The sequence below is a fragment of the Centroberyx affinis genome, unplaced genomic scaffold (assembly GCF_046629955.1).
Source record: "Centroberyx affinis isolate AG114_WGS23_722 - 3 ecotype Tasmania unplaced genomic scaffold, CSIRO-AGI_Caff_v1 ptg001925l_1, whole genome shotgun sequence".
NCBI classification, from domain to species: Eukaryota; Metazoa; Chordata; class Actinopteri; order Beryciformes; family Berycidae; genus Centroberyx; species Centroberyx affinis.
Genome location: NW_027280287.1, coordinates 1 through 21,064, shown reverse-complemented (window position 1 = coordinate 21,064; position 21,064 = coordinate 1). Strand labels below are relative to the sequence as shown.

The window sequence follows — 21,064 nt, the reverse complement described above, 5'->3', positions numbered from 1 at the left end:
GGGGGAATGTGAACTGGTTATTCATGGCAACAGGAATAAGAGACTCACTCTCAGGGGACCAAAGGTTCATGTAAGAATAAGACTGTAACCAGAGTATGGACAATAGACTCTGGCATGGAAACATAGCCAGTATTCATGATGTATAGTATATTAACTGTGTTGCTGTGGTACTAAAGTTAACACCAACAGAATCATGATCCTTAACTAGGAAAGATATGTCACTTGCCTTGAGAAAGTGATAAATCTGTGGGACTTCAATGCAATTCAATCAGACCAAAATACCCTTTTCAACCTTTATTGATCCAGGGAAATTCAACTCAGCACCATGCTCTTTTCTAGTAACATCCTGAATCAGATTCATACAGTTCCACACATTCATACTGGGAGTGGGAGCTGCCCAGTACAACCTCAGTCTTCTAGTACAGTTTTCTACATCAATAACAAAGCTGCACATTCACCTGCAACCCCACATCTTCTCTGCATAAGAACATGCAGATTCATTAATCAGCAAATGCTTCCCTCTTGTGTCCGTTTTGTGCCATTACCCAAACCACTGCAACCATACTGGACTGATCTCTATTTCTCTACATTAGAAACACATTAAGAATGGCTGTTGGTCTTAATTGGTCCTGTTAAATAAAATCTACCCAGCTGGAACTTCAACAACGCAGTTAAAACTTGTTTTACAGTGCAGTTAATGGGCCTTTAAACAATAGAAGAGAAAAAAAAACGGTACGGTAAGACTTAGCAGTCATTATTCCTCACAAGAGGTTATTTTAAACATTTTACTTTCATGTATATTTAGGAGTTTAAATTAATCCATTAAAATATAATGATCATCATATTTACAATTACTTTACATTTCAGGCATTTAGCTGACACTCTTATCCAACTCACAATGAATAGGTAAAATAGAATAGGCAAACTAAATAAAAAACCTACAAGCAACCAAAATTTCCAAATACAGGCAACTTTCAATGATTCATTTAGTGAAATTTCCCCAAACTGTCTCCATTTGTTTCAACCTACTGACTATTACATAAGAATTCCCTGAATAGAGTAAATCTCCAACAACAAAAGTGCGTCAGACGGTTTTGCCTGCTGAAGGCCGACCCGGTTCTCCTGTTTCCTCGATCCACAGGAAGCCCACTTGAGTGCCAAAGTTGAGTCCATCTCGGCGGTGGGAGAAGAAGGCCTCGGGGTGACAACAGGTGCAGGGTGTCACACAAGGCTTGTCCGTCACCGTGTCGTCATGGATATGCTCAGGTAGGATCCCGCCTTTTTGGAGAAGAATTCTGGGATGGAGAATTGGACGTTTGGTTTATTTAGCGACATGGTAGAGGGGGAGAACAGCTGATATAAGTCACTCATATATGTCGTTTCAAGCCAATAGCCAATTTCTATACGTCTCTGCTCATATGTTTGACCAGAGAAATCATTCCAGTGTGAGAGGATTTTACTCCACAGCTTCAGAGTGTCAGTCTGCAAAACCCACCTTAAGAATTTCATTAGTATGGGTTTCAATGGAGTGGGATTTCAATGGGAGTTTTAGTGTCCCATGATGTTGTTTTGAAATTTTTAGACGTGAAAATGGTCAAATTTAAAGGGTTAGGCACATAAAATCTATTGGCAGCTCCAATCAAAAAATATTGGCATTGGCTTTCTAAAACCCATATCGGACAAACACTATCATACTGTATAACACATAGAAAATTGCAACATGCTCAAATATTTCACTGTATGTCACAGATAATCTCCATCTTAACAGTGTATGTGGTACCACATTGGCCAGTCGTTGGTCAGCCTGTTCAAAAGGTCAATAAGTGCATTTGTCATCTGTCAAGAAATGTTGTCTTAAATCTTTCTGCCAATGCTGAAACTATAAATCTATAGCTTGGCCCAGAGTGACGAAGGAGAACGCTCGGAGGTCACGACCTCTCTGTATCCAATCAAACAAGTGACTTCAGGCCAACTGTTGCTATAGTGACAAGGGCTTTATTGGAAATCAACTGGGTCACCCACTCACTCTGTTTGAACACGTGTTGTATAAAAGCCTGATGATGAGTTCACCTTAATGTTGAGCTGAGAGCTGTAAAATCCAGTTTGCTTCAAAAGGTCATAAAAGTCTTAAGGGTTTTGAAAAAGCGCATCACAAGTAGCAGAACTGAAAATTTAGGTCACTTTTATACAAATAGGAAACTCGTACAGCCTAGCTTTAGAGAAAAGTAGGTTTGGATCAATATATCTGTTTGCTGATATATCAGGCTGATATTGATCTGTTCTAAAAAAAATAAATCAGATATCAGTCCACTTCCGTCCACAGACAGATTCCACACAACTATGCATGAATATGTTTTTTTATTATTAGGGGTCCAAGCACGTAGTGCTGGAACCCTATTGTATTTGCTGGAATTCTTCTTCTTCTTTCTTTCTTTCCTTCTTTCTTTCTTTCTTTCTTTCTTTCTTTCTTTCTTTCTTTCCGCTAAAAGTATCTGCAGCTCAGAAACCGTAAGTCCTACACCAGCCATATTTGGCAGGTGGGCTCCTACGGCGCACCGCTACTCAGGCAAGGCAGCCCATGCACATTGGCCAGATGGTGGCGCTATAACAAGCAACTTTACATTTTGGCCAATTACTTCTGAACCGTGTGTCGTAGACTGAAAATTCTTGTGTTCCTAGATTCTTTGGAATGTGCCGAGTCCAACCCATATATTGCTTTCAATGTCCACCATATTGCATTGTCCGCCATTTTGAATTATTTAAGAAACATTTTTCGCAGCTCCTCCTAGGCCATTCATCCAATTCACATGTGTGGAGAATCTTGGGACCGTCCTCTTTCAAAGTTGTATAAAGGTTATTGATAGGCAAAATGGTTTGGCTTTTATCGACCAATAAACTTTTAACGAAACACGCCATAACACTAAATTGCCCATTAACCGTTCATCTAATCAAGGCAAAATTTGAAACACAAGTTGAGAAGTGTTGCGTGAACACACCCACAAAAGCATTTTCAGCTCTACCACTAGTGGGTGCTACAAATGCAAAAAGTTCATATCTCATAATTGACTGCATAGATTTTTATGAAAATTTTTACACGTTCTAGGATGATGTCCAAGTCGATCCATGAAATTTTGTCATTATTGATGAAAGTGGGCGTGGCTTATTGCATAATAACCAAATCTTCATTGGTCTTAAAGTCACAACTTCAAAAATTCATAAAAAATTAGCCGTATGTCCTAGAGAGCTGAAGTTTTCAGAACATGTCGGCTGAAGTGAGATAATTCTTTCGTACACTTGTACCTACCCCTGATTCTGATGTCGCCCCCCTCTGTTTATAGCAAAAACTGACTGTGATCCCACAGTGTTGTCCTCCTAATCCGTATGTTACAGGAAAAAAACAACATGATTTTTTAAATCGCCATACCTTAATTAGTAAACAGCCCAAAAATTATAATGATATCTTGAAAACTGAGTGCACAGTAGATGGAAATGTGCAGCTGCAAATAGTTTGATAAATTGACAATGTGATATGTTCAAGGTAGTTTGATCAATCTTCATCAAACTAAACAATACAAACAATACAAATGATGTCTGGACTGTCAAGATGATATCTGTAAAGTCATATGTAAATTGATTAATGTGGCACGCTAGTACAGTTGTAATATTCTTTCTGAAGCTTTCAATATGGGTTGGACTAGCACCTGTGACCTATCACTTGTCGCTTTGTTTTGTTTCCCCACTGTGGCACACACCAAAGTGGAAGTTGGCAGAGTGGTTAAGCTCAGGTCTTTGGACCACAAGGTCGTGAGTTCAACTCCCTCATGAACTGTGACCATTTTGAAGTTTCACAGAGTGTAGAAAACTCAAAGCAGGTGTTTGACATCATCTGTCAATGGCAAAATACCTGAATGTCATCACTGATTGGGGTGTGGCCAGACCTTTCAACCCATAGAGAGCAGTGCAGCAGCGGCTTTCTGGCCCATGTGACTTACTAATCTTTTATTTATTAATGGAGAGTACTACAATGTTTTATAAAGTGATTAGCGCTGTCAATCATAGGCTGCAGTATCACAATACTTCTCCCTTTAGTTAGTTTCTCCTCAGTAACCCTGTAACAGGAGTTTAGCTCAGTAGGTAAAGTGTCTGCCTCTCATGTGGAAAGTTGTGGGTATAAATCCAGGCTTTCTGAAGTCATTAGTTGTTAAGAACAAGCGGTATGTGTTCTAATAGAAAGTCTGGCCATTGTGAATAATTTCAACAATATGGTTGCAATGAAATGATGAACTTTACAGAAGTCACAGGCCAGCACAAAAGCTGGTGCTAAGCCTTAACTAATAGACTGTGTGTCCGATCTTCACACCCTGTCAGCTTTTGTGTGTCTTTCTACCGTCTGTTTTGTCTGTCTTTTCAAATTGTGCTTGGACCCCGCAATCGCTGCTTGCGACTATATTTATTATTATTATTATTATTATTATTGTTATTATCATTAGTAGTAGTAGTAGTAGTGGTAGTAGTAGTATTATCCTGGGTTTCAATGGAGTGTTTTAGTGTCCCATGGTCTAAATGTGATTTCAAAGGCTTTTTCCACCCTGACAAGAATTAATTTCTGGTGAAACACTGAATACTTATTATTTTTTGGTATGAAAATGGTCAAATTTAAAGAGCAGCTTTGATCCAGCATTCTTGCCATCTGCCTTCAAAAACTCATATCAGTTGAATACCTAACTATTCTATTCTATTCTATTCTATTCTATTCTATTCTATTCCGGTGCTGTAGTGAACTGTGTGGTGTGTGCTGTACCTGGTGGCGAGGCGGATGTTGACGTGCGGTTTGGGTGAGTGTGGATCAGGAGCGCAGTCAGGATGGATGGAGTGAAACTCCAGAGCCTGCTCTCTCTCCATGGTGAAGCAGCACGCTCCCACCGACGGCCCGATCGCCACGACGATGTCGCTCACCTGGCAACCGAATTCTCTCACCATGGCGCCCACGGTTGCCATAGCAACCCCCATCAGGGTTCCCCGCCAACCTAAGGGCAAGTAGAAAATAATGTGTTTGTTTGGATAAACTGAGTAACAATGGGCTTGGAGGCAAAATTGTGCAACATTACTTAAAAAAAAAAAGAATCAGCAATGGTATAAGAATTTTAGGGTAACTTAAGATGCATTTTGATCATGTTTATTAGGGCTTTTCTTTATTTTCTTGCACACCCAGTCTTGTTTATAGTCTATTTTATGTTTATACTTTATATTTTTTCCAATTGTATCCTATTACTATTTGACGCTGCAATGACCCAGTTTCCCCACGGGGATTATTTAAGTTTTGTTTCATCTCATAAATTTTGAAATACTTCAGGATGCTAAAAAAATTTCTGCAAAAGAAACAAAACCTATCGTGGCCTCAATGCTCCGTTTTATTTTTCCCAGGTGATCCTGACACCCACCGGCATGAGCGGCTCCGATGACCTTTGACACCGGGTCGGCAAATAGGAGGGGCATGCAGTCGGCCCCTGGAGCTGCTAAGACAATCCCGGTCCGATCGGTCACCACTGCATCATAGCTCTCTGGCTCGGCTTTTCCCATAACCCAGACATCGCTGGCATGGTTCACCTGCAAGGACCAAACAGAACCAACAACAGGTTATTTCATAGGACCTGGAGCCACCTACTTCTGGACAGTGACAACCATCTTCTTCAGCGTGAGAGATCTAACTTTTGGACAGGACATAAGCTTGGACGTTCATTACATTCTGTGCATATTATTTGATGCATATTTCCAGACTGAGCACAAGAACAGAGACGATGATGCACATGCATGCACCAATGCACATCAGCAGGTTTTCTGTACATATGGTACCTCCATCTGGAGTTTTTGATAAGATGAACATCTAGAATGGCACATGTGTGCAAGTCTGCACATCTGTACATCTGCACATCTAAGTTAACTACATGTGTCATCATCATCATCATCCAAATTCCTTACAGGGATTGTTTAAGTTTCTAATCTTATGTTATCATATCGTATATGGAACAATTCATGTAAGGGTGTACCTTGACCATGCATAGAGGTTGAGGGTGGAAGCCAGCGTGCAGGGCCAGTCGGCGGCTGTTCTCCGCCACCACGGCCCTGGGGTCCCTTCTCCTGCAGCTGCTGAACAGGTTCATGGAGGACAGGGTGGGGATGTAGGACACACCGCCTGTACGAGTGCTGAAGCCATGGCCGAAACAGTCTGCTGAGAGAGAGAGACATATAGAGAAAGTGAGAGAGGGGTGGGGGAGTTTGGGGGGGATAATGTAATGAGATGCTGTACTGATCCTTGTAGAGAAATGCTCTTTTCTTCTGTCAGGTTCAGCGGTAGCCTGGTAAGTGCTGTTCTTTCTTGTATGGAGAGAACGTCATGCCAAACTCCATTCAAAAACCTGGCAGTTTAATGTTGTCTTTGCTCATCTGCAAATGCACACAGGTGGTACAAGACGACTTAAATCTTTAACAAATAGCTAGGAGCCACTCTTCAAATTGGCATACACCTATTACACCAAGCAGCACTTATTTCAATAAAGATAAAATAATAACTTTTAGCATTGATTGCCTGTTATTTCGTCATCTTCTTCCACAAAAACACCGTGCAGAGCGGCAGCGAACAGTGAATTATGAAAATTGAGATTTCATTGAAATAAAGTGCTGCTTGGTGGATCGCATGCATGCCAAATTTACCAAAAGACCCTATCCATTTGTAAAATATATTAAGTCATGTTCTACCAGGTGTGTACGTTTAGCCATAAGCAAATTTACAGATTTTTGAATCGAGTTGGTATGTTCCCTGAACGGCACTTATCTGGGCTGGGTCCGCGACAGAGCAGCGCCCCTGGACCTGGCAGGGATTCAGTGACTTGCTCAAGGGCACTTCGGCAAGGCGGATGGGTTGAAGGACGGTCTGTCTAACCACTATCACCCTGCCGCCCCTGCTACAGCAGCTTATTGGCCTAGATAGAACAATGTTTAGGAATACGAATCTGACCGAGCCATCTGGAAAATGCAAAAGTCACTAGAGCAAACCCACCTGGAATGAGAGCGGACTTCAGCACAGCCACGTCTCCCTTCAGCGCAGGTAGCTGCTGCACAAAGGCGCGCACCTCTTCATCGACCCTTCCGCCAGGTGAGTCGGTGAGTCCGGGGCTGCAGCAGCTCGGACAGGTGAGGCGGTCTTCAGACTTCACCACATACTCGAAGGAGTACACCGGTGTAAAAAGTTGCTTCTGGTACAAAAGCAGGACCTCCCTGCCCTGCGGGGACGTGAGGACGCCGACTGAGCTGAGGTCCAGCTCGTCAACTGTTTGTTTGAAGCGGTACAAACACTCCGCGACGGTGCCGAAGTCCAGGATGTGGACTCTTCTTCCGCTGCTCCGAAAGGTATTTGAAAAGCCGCTGACATTTGCCTGCTGACAACGCTGTCCGCACAGTAAGAAAATGTGTGTGTCCGCGTCTTTATCAGTCAAAGGGAAAACGGTAGCAACAAGTTGGACCAAGGATTTGCCGCTGCATGCTGGACACCGACCGTGAATCAGATCTACAAGTAAAACCTCAAACATTGTAGGCAGTGTAGGTGTAAACTACTCAAAACGTAGAGGAAGAGTGTCACCTACGGACCTAGACGCGCTTGTGCCGACGCAGAAACGGGCCATGAATTATTTATCGCCGGGGAGGAACATGCCTGCTGATGATAAAATAACGTAGAAACCACAGCGGAGAGTTTGTACTTCCTGGTTTGCGCTCCTGCTGCCTGTCTCCACCTATCAGGGAAACCCCTCGTTCAAGCTACTACAGCATGTGGGGTTCCTCATCGTGTGCAAGTTTTCTGAGACTTTGCTGACCGCAGCTCTGAGGTTTTGCTGACCTGTGCATGAACCAAAACGACAAAAGCAAGTCAAACTTTATTTTGTACAGGCCATTATTCGAGGAGAGTCAAGATGCTTCACTTGCATTCACTTAAAAGCAATAAAAGTATAACGTGCAATGTATACAGGTATTCATATTGCCTACACATCACATAGAGAAATGTACAAATACACATATTGCACAGAAAAATAGACATATGCCTATATTAATATCACACAGAGGAAATATCTATATAATTAAATTACATAGAGAAAATATACATATGCCCATATCACAGAGGAAATAGACATGTCACATAGCACATGGAGAAAATAGATACATAGACACATCACAGGAAAAATATGACATATTGTATATACAGTACATATTACATAGAGAAAATACACATGTACACATATCAAATACTGTAGATCACAGAGATAAGACCTAGTCACTGGCTTCAGAGTAAAGAATTAATCCTGTTTTTAAAAGAGGTTTGAGTTGGGTCACATCTGATGTCCTCTATTAGGTCCTCAGGTCCTCTATTAGGTCCTCAGGTTCACCATTACAACAACTGTGAGTGTACTGGCTACAAACAGTGACATGAATACTAACCTTGAATAACAATATTTCCCATATTAGAGAACAGGGAGACCGTTGCACTAATGCATTTACTCAGAGAGGTGTAATTACAAACTTAAGTATCCAAAATTTAAATACATTATATCTATTACTTAATACAACATATACTGAATTGAATATGACATGATATTCATGACATAAGGGAACATCAGTTACTAGACTCATATTCTGCAGACTTACTCTTCACTTCTCAATAAGTTTGAGTTATGAATGAGGAAATTGGGAGCGAGTAAACATGCTGTGTGTGTGTGTGTGTGTGTGTGTGTGTGTGTGTGTGTGTGTGTGTGTGTGTGTGTGTCAGGGAGACAGAGAGAGAGACGCTGACTGTGTAGGGCTACTTCCACCTGACTGACTCACCTGATAAGTGGAGGATGTAGGAATTTCCCAGGGCTGTTTGTTCACCGCAGTGTCACCATAGACATTCAGCTTGTACGTTACAAAACAAAGGCCAAAAGAAAGAAAACATTTTTGAAAAACTTCTGTCTGGATTGAATAGACACCTTCTCAGACTTAACCTGACCTCCGATGTGACTGATCATGCTATTCTAATTTACATATTGTGCGATTGGGTTGGACCAATGAAGTAGAAAGGGGCAAAAAGTCTAATATTTCCTGCCCCATAGCACAAAACGACCATAATATATCTACAGGGGGTTCATAAGGTTGTTGTTGAGCAATACCAATGACTCAGCGATTACTTTGCCAGGTGCAGAGATTTCTGGCTTTCAAAACTCATTTTCCAGCCTGTACTCTTACTTTGGAACAAAAACTCCCCACCTATTGGAATTTCAAGGTAATTGCCAAGCACAAGGAGTGCAAAAGGAATTTGAATGGGTAACTGCTGCTGAATCATTCCAAGGCAGTTATACAATATGGGACTGACAAAACATAACAGGAACTCACAGTACAGATAAGACTAAACAAACACACTATAAATTACAGTGTAGCTTACAGCATTGGCATTGTTGGTAACAGTTGATGACCTAAGTACAACTAGGCTGATACACAAGATACATGAGTAATAGTTGTGCAAAATACATTTAGGCTTATATACACTGAATGTACAAAATATCAGGGTAATTTACTCTTTTCACAAAGTACATTGATGAGGTGAATCCAGGGCTGAAAGTGGCTGCAACTCAATATCAGGAAGATGTCTCTCATATTTTGTATATTCAGTGTATAGCCTGAATAGTTTAGACTAGATAAGCAGATAAACATGGTTTAGTCAGCAGAGGTCAGAGGTCAAACAGGAGGTTGTCCAGGTGGGTGGGGTCAAAAGCCACCTTCTTCTCCTTTTCCTGCTCTGGCGTCATGCAGGTCTTTGGCGTTGGATTGGAAGGAGGGAGAGCCAAACCAGACTGAGATGAACGATGTGAGGAAGCTTTCAGTAATGAATCAGTAGAACTGGACCAGGGTTGGTTTTGACACGTTGAGCTGCTGACGCTGATGCAGGAACAACATCCTCTGTTGGGCCTTGTTGATTAGATTGGAGATGTTCTTATTCCATCTGAGGCCGTTACAGATGGTTTTCCACAGGAATTTAAAATGAGGCGGCTGTGTTCGCAGCAACACTTGATTATTGATCGATTATTGATTGACTACCAGCAGGAGACAAGCCGGTGGGTTTTTGTGGGAATCAATCGCCATCTTCAGCGGCACGCCAAGACAGCAGCCTGGCCACTTCTCTGCAGTCGATGGACTCCTCGTTGCCTTTGATTGAGGTCCAGTTAAGGTGGTGTGTGCAGCCCGGAGCAGCTTGACGGAGGGGTCACTGAAGGTTCAGCCATCGGCCTACAGGGAGAAGAGGAGAGGGAGGATCAAACAGCCATGTGGGGTTCCTGTTCTCACTGAGAGACCTGGACCTCAGGAGGCTCCACCTTCTGTCTCCTGCCTGTCAGATGCATGTTATGCCTTGGCCAAATTATTTGTCAGCGCAGTTAAACCAAATAGTCCTGTTCCTAAGCTGGCGGTATTACATGCTTGTTTAGTTGGTGTCAAGAACTGATCCTGCAGTTTTCCTCATGATAAGTAAAGAGAAAACCGAGGTCCTTGATATTGGGCCTGAACACCTCTTGAGACAAATTTAGAGGGTTGTGTCTTGGTTGTTTAACTGTATACATCAAGCCTGTATCGAAGAATCCAGGTGTTATCTTCAGTTCTATTCTATTCTATTCTATTCTATTCTATCAGGGACGTTGTCTTCATTTTACAGCATGAAAACAGCAGATCAGACAAGAATCACATAAGATAAAAAGAACCTTTAATGATCCCCATGGGAAAATTGGGTTGTTACAGCAGCAACTAGGATACAACAAAGAAAATAGAATATAAATAAGAATAGAATGAATGGTTTACAACACTACAACATATTACATAGAAATATATCAATGACAAGCATGAATAAAATATAAATAGCAGCATGTTCACACAGGGAGGCCTACTGGTTGTGGCCGGGGGGAAGGAGAGGAAAGGCCACTCCTCTGCTGAGATTTATCATGTGAGGCTGCGGTGAGTGGGCTGATGAAGGCTCCAGGAATCAGGTGTGTGTGTGTGTGTGTGTGTGTGTGTGTGTGTGAGAGAGAGAGAGAGTGAGAGAGAGAGAGAGAGAGAGAGAGGGAGATCAATAGATAGAGAGAGGATGAGGCCAGCCGACAGCATCATTTTCTACAAGGCAGTTACTGTGTGTCATGTGGCGAAGTGAATTTTTCCCCCAGCAGACAGACATGATATGCTTAGTGGTTCGGCCCAGCAGGGAGGAGGTGGAGGGTGCACCCACCTAAACTCACTTTACCCACCTTTTCATTAGATGAATAGAGTGTAGCACCTTTTTTTAAGGCTGGCATGGATCTTTATGTTATAAATTCACCGTATACAGCATAGTAAGTTTTCTCAAACTGATGAGAATATGGTCTTTTAAGGGGGGAAAAGGGGAGAAATTAAAGCTTTACTGCTAATTTAATTGATTTTTGTTCATATTGGTGGTTGTTTGCCTTATGATGATCACAGACTGGGGGTCATAGTTTACCCTCCTTTTTATTTACATCATTAGATCCCTCTCTTCTCTTACTGTAATACCCCCAGCCCCTCCTCTCCTTCTCTTCACTCCTCCTCCCGCCATGCACATTTCCCTTTACTCCAGCCCCATTCATCCCTCTTTCCTCTCCCCATGTCTCTCTTTCTCTCTCTCTGCCCCCCAGGCTCCAGTCAGATCATATCCAACCCCCACCCATCCGCACCCCCTCCTCCACCCCAGCCCATCAGCCCCTTCTGAAAGGACAGCCACAGAAAAGATTACTGCTCTAGCATGAAATTGAGAACCATCATGGTTGGGAGGATATAACTGCTGGTTATAGCTTTCTGGCTCTCTCTCTCTCTCTCTCTCTCTCTCTCTCTCTCTCTCTCTCTCTCTCCCTCTGTCTCTCTCTCTGAGGAACTATTCACTGTCTGCTGTCATCGTTGATTTAACACCAGCGATCTGAAACAGCATGTCTAGCCTTTTTGCCAATATCAACCAAAATGTGCAATAATACAAAGACATAAGAATAAAGAGCGATTGTAATGGGTGGCTAATATTTCTTGATTTGATATACGTTATTGATCCCACAAGTGGTGAATTGTCTTTCCTGTCTTTCCTCCCTCAGGCAGCAGGTGTGACCACACAGGGGGTCCAACCATGGACCTCCAGCTGTACAACCACTAGGACATCCTGTCGCCCTATAAACCTTAAACTAGCAATATGTAGCCCTACTGTGGACTTTGCATACACCTGCATGGATCTACTGATTGTTAATATCTATACATCTGTATTCAAATCCTAGCAGTCAATTCACAACTACTATAAAATACAAGGGAATCAAGGAATTAATAAGGAGTTAATTGTTATTATTCTCTCCATATGTATGTATATTATGGGTATGTTTCTTGTCCTCATTGTGAAAGCTATCCTCTCAGCCACCAGCAGGGAGCACCAAGCAACCAGTTCAGATTTGACCTATGCATCCAATTGCATTATTTTCACCCTGTCCATCATCTGCTCCAACATGTTATTAATATTCATGCACCTAAATAGGAACTCTATACACCAACAACAGTCTCCTTTAACCTCCATGTAGATCAGGCCGCTGTGGGTCGAACGTGTTCATACAGCATGATGCAGTAATATCAGCTCAAACCATCCCTCTTTCCTCCAGTGATATACTGTATATGACAGGATCTCTGCCGCACTGAGTCAAATTCCCCATCCAGTCTTTCCTATATAGTATTCTACACAAGGCATTCTATCCGTGCCACACAGGCTGCAGGCCATGCATGATGCTCCAGGTGTGTGTGGCCTGTGTCCCGCTGCAGCCTCAGCCCCAGGGGGCTAATCTGCAGCAGCAGTCAGCCTGCTTTGGAGGATTGAGGTATTTTATTTTTCTGCACTGGCTGTCCTCTGGGAGCCAGCCTCATGGAAGCACACAGTTGTCTCCACTGTCAAGGTTACAGTGTGCAGCTGCTGCTGTTGAGGAATTTATTATCATGTTTCATTATCATTTATTATCATGCTCAGACCATATAACGCCAATCCTCCTGAACCTTCACTGGCTACCTGTTGTTTTCAGAATACAATTCAAAATCCTTCTGTTGGTTTACAAAGCACTTGCTGGTCTGGCTCCACAGTACATCTCAGACATGCTGTCAGTTTATAACCCCAGCAGATCCCTCCGGTCACAGCACTGTCAAAGTCTGGTGAGATGGCATTCAGTATTTATGCACCTAAAGAATGGAACAGTTTGCCTACTGATCTTAGACTTGCTCCAACACTGTGTTCTTTCAAAACCAAACTAAAGACCTTTCTTTTCACGCGAGCATTTCAACATTATGTTTGTTTGTATGTGTGTATGTAGGCTATATGTGTTTTTATGTGTATGTATGCATGGATGTTTCTGTTTATTTGCACATTTCTGCTGTTTTATTCTGTTTTTATGTAAATGTATGTTGCACTTTGAACTGCTTTTGTATGAGATGGTGCTACACAAATTTGAATTGAATTGAATTGTTTATTATTATTCATTGGGATGGAGTTGGTTGCTTATTTCCCACGTCCTTGATGGCTTTTACGTCAGTGAAGCCCAACAGTGGAAAAAATAGGTGGTTGTAGGCTAATAGGAAACAACCCTAAAGAAAAATCACTATAATATTACCATAATATTCCTGCATTAGAGGGACTTTTAGCTCATCTGTGGTAGGAATATAGTGACCTCATGGTACTTATTTTAATCCCCTATAGTATCACTCTAATATAGCCTACAGGGACTTAAAGTTTGTCTGTGGCTATTTTATAGTTTTGCTATGATTTTTTATATAGTATCTTGTTATATATGACCCCATAGGATTACTAGAAATCTTTTCTGTAAGGGTTTGCAGTAACTGTTGCCTTGCTGGTGGCATGGGTCTTTGAAAATATTCCTTTATTGACCTGCTCATTATGTAGCAAACCAGTCAGCATATTACATATTCCATTTGCATATTTATATATATAGCCTATTATGTATTGACATGGAGACCACATACATAAAAAGCTTGTATCTTTTAACCATAGCCTATATGTAGTTATACATAGAGGAAATGTATTGTACATTGTACAAATATTTACCTACATCTTGAAATTGCTTACCAGGATTTTATTTACTCGTTTATTTGTTATTTGTTATTTATCAGTCTATTTATTTTACCTGTTTATTCGTCTGTCTGTATATTTATTGTTTTTTGTTTGCTTGTTTATTTATTTGCTTCTTGATCTGTCTGTTTATTCTATTTTATTTTATCTTATCTTATTATATTATGGGATCCAACGTATAGGCCATTTATCTGCGTCTCTTCCCATAAGCTCCCCGTTGCTTCTTGCCCATCTCTCCTTCCACCAGTACCGGACACACACAGACCAGACCCGACTGTCGTGCACGGCGCACGGTGACGCGCCCCCGGTTCCGTCCTACCGGAGGCAGCAGCGACTCGGTGTCTCTTCGGTGAGATGCACCAGAGAGCCTGCAGGAACAGAGGAGTGGAGAGGAGGCAGAGCGACAGCGGAGGCTTTCAAGGTTCACCTCCAAGGATTTTTTTAATCGCGGCGATTCCTCCGATCTGTCGGATTCCCCGCAGTCCAACTTCACCATTTTAACGGGTAAGAACTCCGCTTTCTGCTGTGATTTTACCGATTTTTTCCCCAGTTCATCTTGACGCGTTCCTGTCAGCGTGGTGATCGTGTTATTGGAAGGCTCCGCTGCTGCCTTAATATGTTAATATCCCGTGTCAGTTCATCTCAACACAAACACACCTTCTATTCATGCATATTGCGGAGCTTTTCCGTACGGCAATCAGCTGCATGCAAGAGGAATTAGGAGCAAACAGGATCTAATTGTCTGCTACTGCCTAGGAGCAAGAAGATAAATAATTCTCCCTCTAATGTAGGCTACTTCATCAACCCTATTATATCAATTTGCCTGTAGCCTTGATAAGTTAATCTGAGATGGGTGGCTCAACTATGTGTGCATTCTGCTCTAATGAGCGTTTGTCGCTTTTCTTTGATACGGTAAAGGAAGATTTTTTATAACAATGAAATGAGACAAGGCGCTAGATCCGCAGTCCATCTATTGTTCAACAGTTTACCGTTCAAAAGTCCGGGGAAGCAGAAAGCCATCAGAATAACCGTGCAGCCTATATAATCAAACTAAAAAGATGTGCGTCTGTCGTGGAAGTGTAGCGCGATTCCTTGGAAACCATTTCTAGCAAAACAAAGAAAAAAAAAACATGAATGAAAATTAAAGTACATTAACAAGGACAGCGGGTTTCTCCCACAGAAGAGCATTTCTCGGCACCAGGAGCGTTTTGCTCATAGAAAATCCTTAGAAAACGGCTCTGGAACACTTAGTGCTAACTGACCACTAAGTGCCTCAACGGTGCCATTCGCTGATCAGCTGTGGTGGAGGATGCCCTTGATATGAAGTCACCTTGACGACCCTTCAGCACCATGGAGAGAGAGATTTATTTAATCCACTAAAGCCTATAAGCGATGGCAGAGTCCCTCCATCGCATATCATTTACCACCCAAACTTCCAAAACCTGCTTATACAAAGTAGTAGGGCAGAGACTGGCAAGATATTATTGTTTGGTCAGTGCGATGAATTATTAGACAGCAGATCACCAGATATGGCTTCTAAATAAATCTCTTTTGCTTGACCGTTACTCTCCGTTGTAATGATAAAAACGACAAGGTCAAATCTGGACTCACTTAGGCTAATGTGTGGCTAGTGTCACACCTTGGCATTCCCAACTGGTGCCCATGATGCCCTTGATGACATGTCACCTGGGCAACCGCTTCAGCACCATGGAGAGAGAGGGAGAATGAGAGAGAGAGAGAGAGAGAGAGAGAGAGAGAGAGAGAGAGAGAGAGAGAGTGGGAGGGGGGGTAGGAAAGACACTACTTTCATGTCTTTCCAGCTCTTAAGTATCCAATGACATCATTAACAGCATGACAAGCCTGCCTCTGAAATGCATCTATTAGGTTTGATAACTCGCCATACCTTAACTCAAGTAAGTCCAGATTTGGTCTTGTAGTTTTTAGCATTATAATGGAGAGCAAAAATCACCAGAAATATATTTGGAAGCCATATCTAAAACACAATAATGCCACATCAGGGAGCATTCAGAACCAATGTTCCCTCTAAGTGATTTTGGTGACCTACAGTACGTCTAATAATTGATCACTTTTACTAATAATAATATCTTGAAAGTCATCAGTCTTTGCTCCACTTTGTCCACATAGATTTAGTGGGTGTAGGTTGGTTTGGAGGTTTTGGAGGCAAGTGAGGCCAGCTGCAGTAACTTAGAAACACTGTACGTTTAGTGAATTGACGCTCTGCATCAGCCCATCATGACAGAGATGACAGACAGCCTGATAATATCAGTAACAACTGAGTGATTCCCGCGAGACACTTGAAAGCGAGACATCCCTTCTCATCATCAACAAACAGCCTATACTGTCTAGAGGCAAAGAGGAGGATGTTACGCGATGAATTGACACGTTGAGTTGACGGTGCTGGGATGAGAGTCCCGAATAGCGGCACTTCAGTCACTGCAGCAGAATTTGACACCGTTACACCCTAGGGTGCCTCACGCCGGTGAGGTTGCGCGAGGTTGTTTCGGTCCGGCGGCCCGTGCGGAGAGAGAGAGAGAGAGAGAGAGAGAGAGAGAGAGAGGGGTTTGCGGGGATATAAATGACAACAGCAGCGACGTAAACCTCCAGATTTCCCACAGGCCTGCGGGGTGTTAGGGAAAACATGGCTGATGAGTTCTCGCAGGAGAGGACGGCAAAGTGAAAACAACAATCTTCATCACTGCGGAGAAGCAGCGAGAGCGAGGGACCGGCGGAGAGAAAGAGAGGGAAAGAGAGAGGGAGAGAGAGAATTCAATTCAAATCACAGCTGGTATAGTTCCTCTGCTGTCTCCCTTTAAATTGAACCGAGAATCTCCACAGCCTTCTCCCTCTGTGATTGTGTTTTATTCATCTCATTAAACCGCGTGGCAAAAACAGCCTGTTAGGTTTAGTAATGCGATTATCCGTCCTGTTCATGTCTTCTACAGATTCTTCCACGCCACCTTACATACGTTAATTGACCCCACACTGCAGTGCTCCATGGGGAGGACTGTTGCTAATCGCGGTGGCATTTTGAGATACAGTAGGAGCATTAGGCTGTATTCCACCTCGGCTACAGTTAATGCACAAGAGCTGACTCCAAAAGCGCCTGCGTGTGTGTGTGTGTGTGTGTGTGTGTGTGCGTGTGTGTGTGAGAGAAAAAGAGAGTCACCAGCTGTGTATCGATCCAGAGATGCAGGAATCAGACTGGCTTTTGGCTCTCAACCAAGTTTTTTTTCCCTCTCTCCCTCTCTCTCTCTCTCTCTCTCTCCCCTCCCCCTCTCTCTCTCTCTCTTCCTCTCTCTCCCCTCCCCCTCTCTCTCCCCCCCCCCCCCCCCCCCCCCCCCCCCCCCTCTTCCTCTCCACACAGCTGGTTCCTGTTCTCTGCCATGTAAATTGCGCTGTGAGAATTAGTGTGATCTGAATGTATACACTACAGCAGGCAGTGGCTGGTGTATGACAAACCTGTCCTGTGTGCATGTGTTTGCACTTCCAGTATTTAGAAATTGTTGGAGTGCATCCCTTCTGCTTTTGTTCACATTACTGCAGAATAGCCAAGTTTGACCTGCTGCGCAAAAGACGGCTATTCTAACAGCTGGAGCGTTAGTATTTTAGGTGTTTCTCACCTTCAGAAGGAAACCTAGAGGACTGAATCTTTGGTACTCGACACTCTCATTCCATTGTATCTGAAACAATGCCGTCAGTGTAGCGATTGATTTTCCTGTAATGGCTACGGTCTAAATGGCAACACACAATGGCCCCAGTGTATCGTGGCCGTTATGGAGTCAGAATCATATCTGTGCTTTAATATACTCTTCACTTGACCCCGAGAGCCTGGCCATTAAAATATTTTCACTTGAGTCATTTGAATCCCCTGTTACACTGGATCCTGAATATATGAGTGTAGCCTGTTTGAGTTGATATGTAGGTCTGAATATACAGTATGAGTGTTGCACAATGGTGTAGTGGTAAATACAAAGGAGGGTAAAGTATGATAACTAGTCATAAGGTAAACAACCATCAATATTTAAACAATTATACTTTTAGAAAAGCATTGATTTATCCTTTTTTTCCCGTATAAGACACTATCCTCTACCAGTTTGATATTAGTTACTATGATGTACAGTACTGTGCAAAAGTCATAGGCATATGTCAAAGATATCCATAAAGCAAAGATGCTTTCAAAACTAATGAAATGAAAAGTTTCTGAGTATCCAAAATTTACTATAAACAGCAGTCTACTGACAGACTAATGCAGAAAACAAATAAACATCTAAGGCTTCTAAGAAATTTATATAAAAAAATCTAGGGTGCCTAAGACTTTTGCACAGTACTGTATATTATCAATTCACATCATATAGAGCCTAAAAAAAGATGTCAAACTGAGTTTAAGTGGGTTTACCCTCCTCTCCATCCCTGCTGTGCCCTATGAGAGAAGCTCAAAGTGGCTCCCTGTTTATTTGTATAAGTTGTATGTCAGTGGGTGTGGAGGCCAGGGGGGAGGAGATGCTAATAGTATTAGCCACAGTGTGCCTCCCCCTGCCTCGTCAGCCTGTCTCTTCATGTTAATGGATGCACAGTCATTACTGTCACTTCCAGTAGAAACGGGCCTGACTGCTGTGGCTTTCAAGGCGCACGCACAGCCGCATGCACGCTCCTGCATATAGAGTGAAACAGACATACACGTAAAGATAAGCATGAACACAAATACACACACTAGAACATATAGACACACACACACACACACACACACACACACACACAGCACACCACAAAGACCTCTTCCATGGAGTGGCAACACATCAAAGGAGAATCTCCCATCGCTGTGATGGGAGAAGCACAGCAGCCGCAGGGAATGAGCTACTGTGACTGAAGTGCTTTCTAATTCACACAATGGCCAGTGTGTGTTTATGTGTGTGTGTGTATGTATGTGTGTGCGTGTTTATACTAGGTATGTGCCAGTATGGGTGTGTGCATGTGGGTGTGTGCTTTGTGTGTGTGTGCCTGCATGCATGTGTGTGTAGGCTATTTGTTGGTGTTTGTGTGTCTTATATGTATGTGCCAGTATGGGTGTGTGCAGGTGGGTGCGTGTTTTGTGTGTGTGTGCCTGCATGCATATGTGTGTGTGTGTGTGTGTGTGTATGTGTCTGTCTGCCTGCCTGCATGTGCACAGCCAGTGCCATCACTCAGAGTGGTGTGAGGTCTTTGCTGGCTACACATCAAGCAAATCTAATTTACGTTGAAGGCTGTGGAGGAGAAAGGCAGGAAATAGAATTTGCTTCCTCTCTGTCTGAGAGGCAGCAGGAGAACAAGGTAGGTACCACTGGAATAGACATACACATATTCATATGGTTACCATGTATCATATCTTATATTGTATCATATTGTATAGCAGGCTTTCCCAAACCTGGGGTCGCATGGAATTCAAATGGGGTCGCCTGAAATTTCTAGTAATTGATCGATACAAATAATAATAATTATTATTATAATAAAACACCACACACAATATAAAACAAATAAATGTATCCTACGTTTTCACTTCCCCTCATAAAAGTCAAGTTCAAATAAAATGCAGGATATTGTTAACTGAGCCTTGTAAATTCAAGCTCACCTGTACATATCCTGCACTGGGAAAATAAAATCCTCACTTTGTACACTAATCTGTGGCTCGTCCTAGCTATTCTGCCTCTGGCTGCCGTCCACAATAAATATACATGAAATAGCCTAAATGTGGTCTAAATGAAACGTTTACTCGCAACATAGTGTTACAAACTATTACATGATCGAAAACAAATTAATTTGAGCAAAACATTGTCTGTGTTTGAATGTCTGGGGTCACTAGAGTTTTGTGACGTCAAAGTGGGGTAACGAGCCAAAAGGTTGGGAACCACTGATGTATAGTATCATATTGCATTGTATAGTATCGTATCATATCGTATTATGTCATATCGCATTGCATAGTATCGTATGGCATCGTATAATATTGTATATCGCATCATATCGTGTCGTATAGTATCTCATTGTATTGCATTGTATCATATTGTATTGTATCATATTGTATTGTGTCACATTGCATCATATCGTATCATATTGTATCTTATCTTCATATTGTGTTGTATATCATATCATATTGTATCATATCTACATATCCCATTCATATTCATATCCATCGGTGCAATTATCATATCATATTATATGATACCATATGATATATGATATGATATGATATGATAATGATATGATATGATATGATATGATATGATATCATATCATATCATATCATATCATATGGTTCCTAAACACACCCTTTTAGACCTAACATATCACATCCCTATTCATATCCTATCATATCATGATTAGTATAATAATTTAAATCAGTACCTATATTGATGAAGACAAATTTGTAAGTCTGCTGTGGTGATTCAGACGCTGCCTTTGGCTATAAACAGAAGTATATGTACACTGACTATATGGACAACAATATTTCTGATGCTGAAGTGTACAAATCACAGTCAGGCACTCAGTATCTCAGTCTCAGCCACTTTATCGCTGCAGCCCATCCTTAAGGTAAACGCTGCCTCCTGATGTTTACAAGGGTTCCAATTGAAATAGTTTGCTCTGAGCATCTGAACGTAGCGATGTGTCGTTTAGATAGATGTGTGTTAATGCTGAAAGGGTGCGTTCAGGAGCTAACCTCTCCATCTTTCATTCTCAGCTGATTGTTTTCAAATCTGTGGGCGAGACTCGAATCATGTACGCTTTGTCTTGAGCAGTAATATTTTCCTTTCAGTAAAGCCATTTCCCTCCCTTTCATTTCAGCGTTATGAGGCAAGTAGCATTGGTACAGTAATTAGGTTGTGGTCTATCACTGTA

General features: G+C 42.2%; 1 protein-coding gene across 2 annotated transcripts; it reads right to left on the bottom strand.

The window, feature by feature from the left end:
- Nucleotides 1-297: 297 nt before the first annotated feature.
- Nucleotides 298-7,711, bottom strand: lacc1 (laccase (multicopper oxidoreductase) domain containing 1). Of its 2 annotated transcripts, none has more exons than XM_071530396.1 (5): nt 7,058-7,711; nt 6,048-6,229; nt 5,442-5,607; nt 4,802-5,027; nt 298-1,295 (listed from the first exon to the last, which is right to left on the bottom strand). In XM_071530396.1, the coding sequence occupies exons 1-5, from the start codon at nt 7,584-7,586 to the stop codon at nt 1,085-1,087; spliced, it is 1,314 nt and encodes a 437-aa protein (XP_071386497.1). In that variant the 5' UTR covers nt 7,587-7,711; the 3' UTR covers nt 298-1,084. The 2 variants fall into 2 exon arrangements, with proteins under 2 accessions (XP_071386497.1, XP_071386498.1); XM_071530397.1 differs by having other exon boundaries at nt 6,048-6,226.
- Between the last annotated feature and the right edge of the window lie 13,353 nt (nt 7,712-21,064).

Bases quoted from the DNA above. Each gene is read 5' to 3' on its own strand.
- lacc1 (XM_071530396.1), bottom strand. From the start codon at position 7,586: ATGTTTGAGGTTTTACTTGTAGATCTGATTCACGGTCGGTGTCCAGCA. The intron at 5,028-5,441 runs GTGGGTGTCAGG...ACTTGCCCTTAG, and splicing joins CATCGGAGCCGCTCATGCCG to GTTGGCGGGGAACCCTGATG. The intron at 1,296-4,801 runs GTACAGCACACA...TCTCCATCCCAG, and splicing joins AACATCCGCCTCGCCACCAG to AATTCTTCTCCAAAAAGGCG.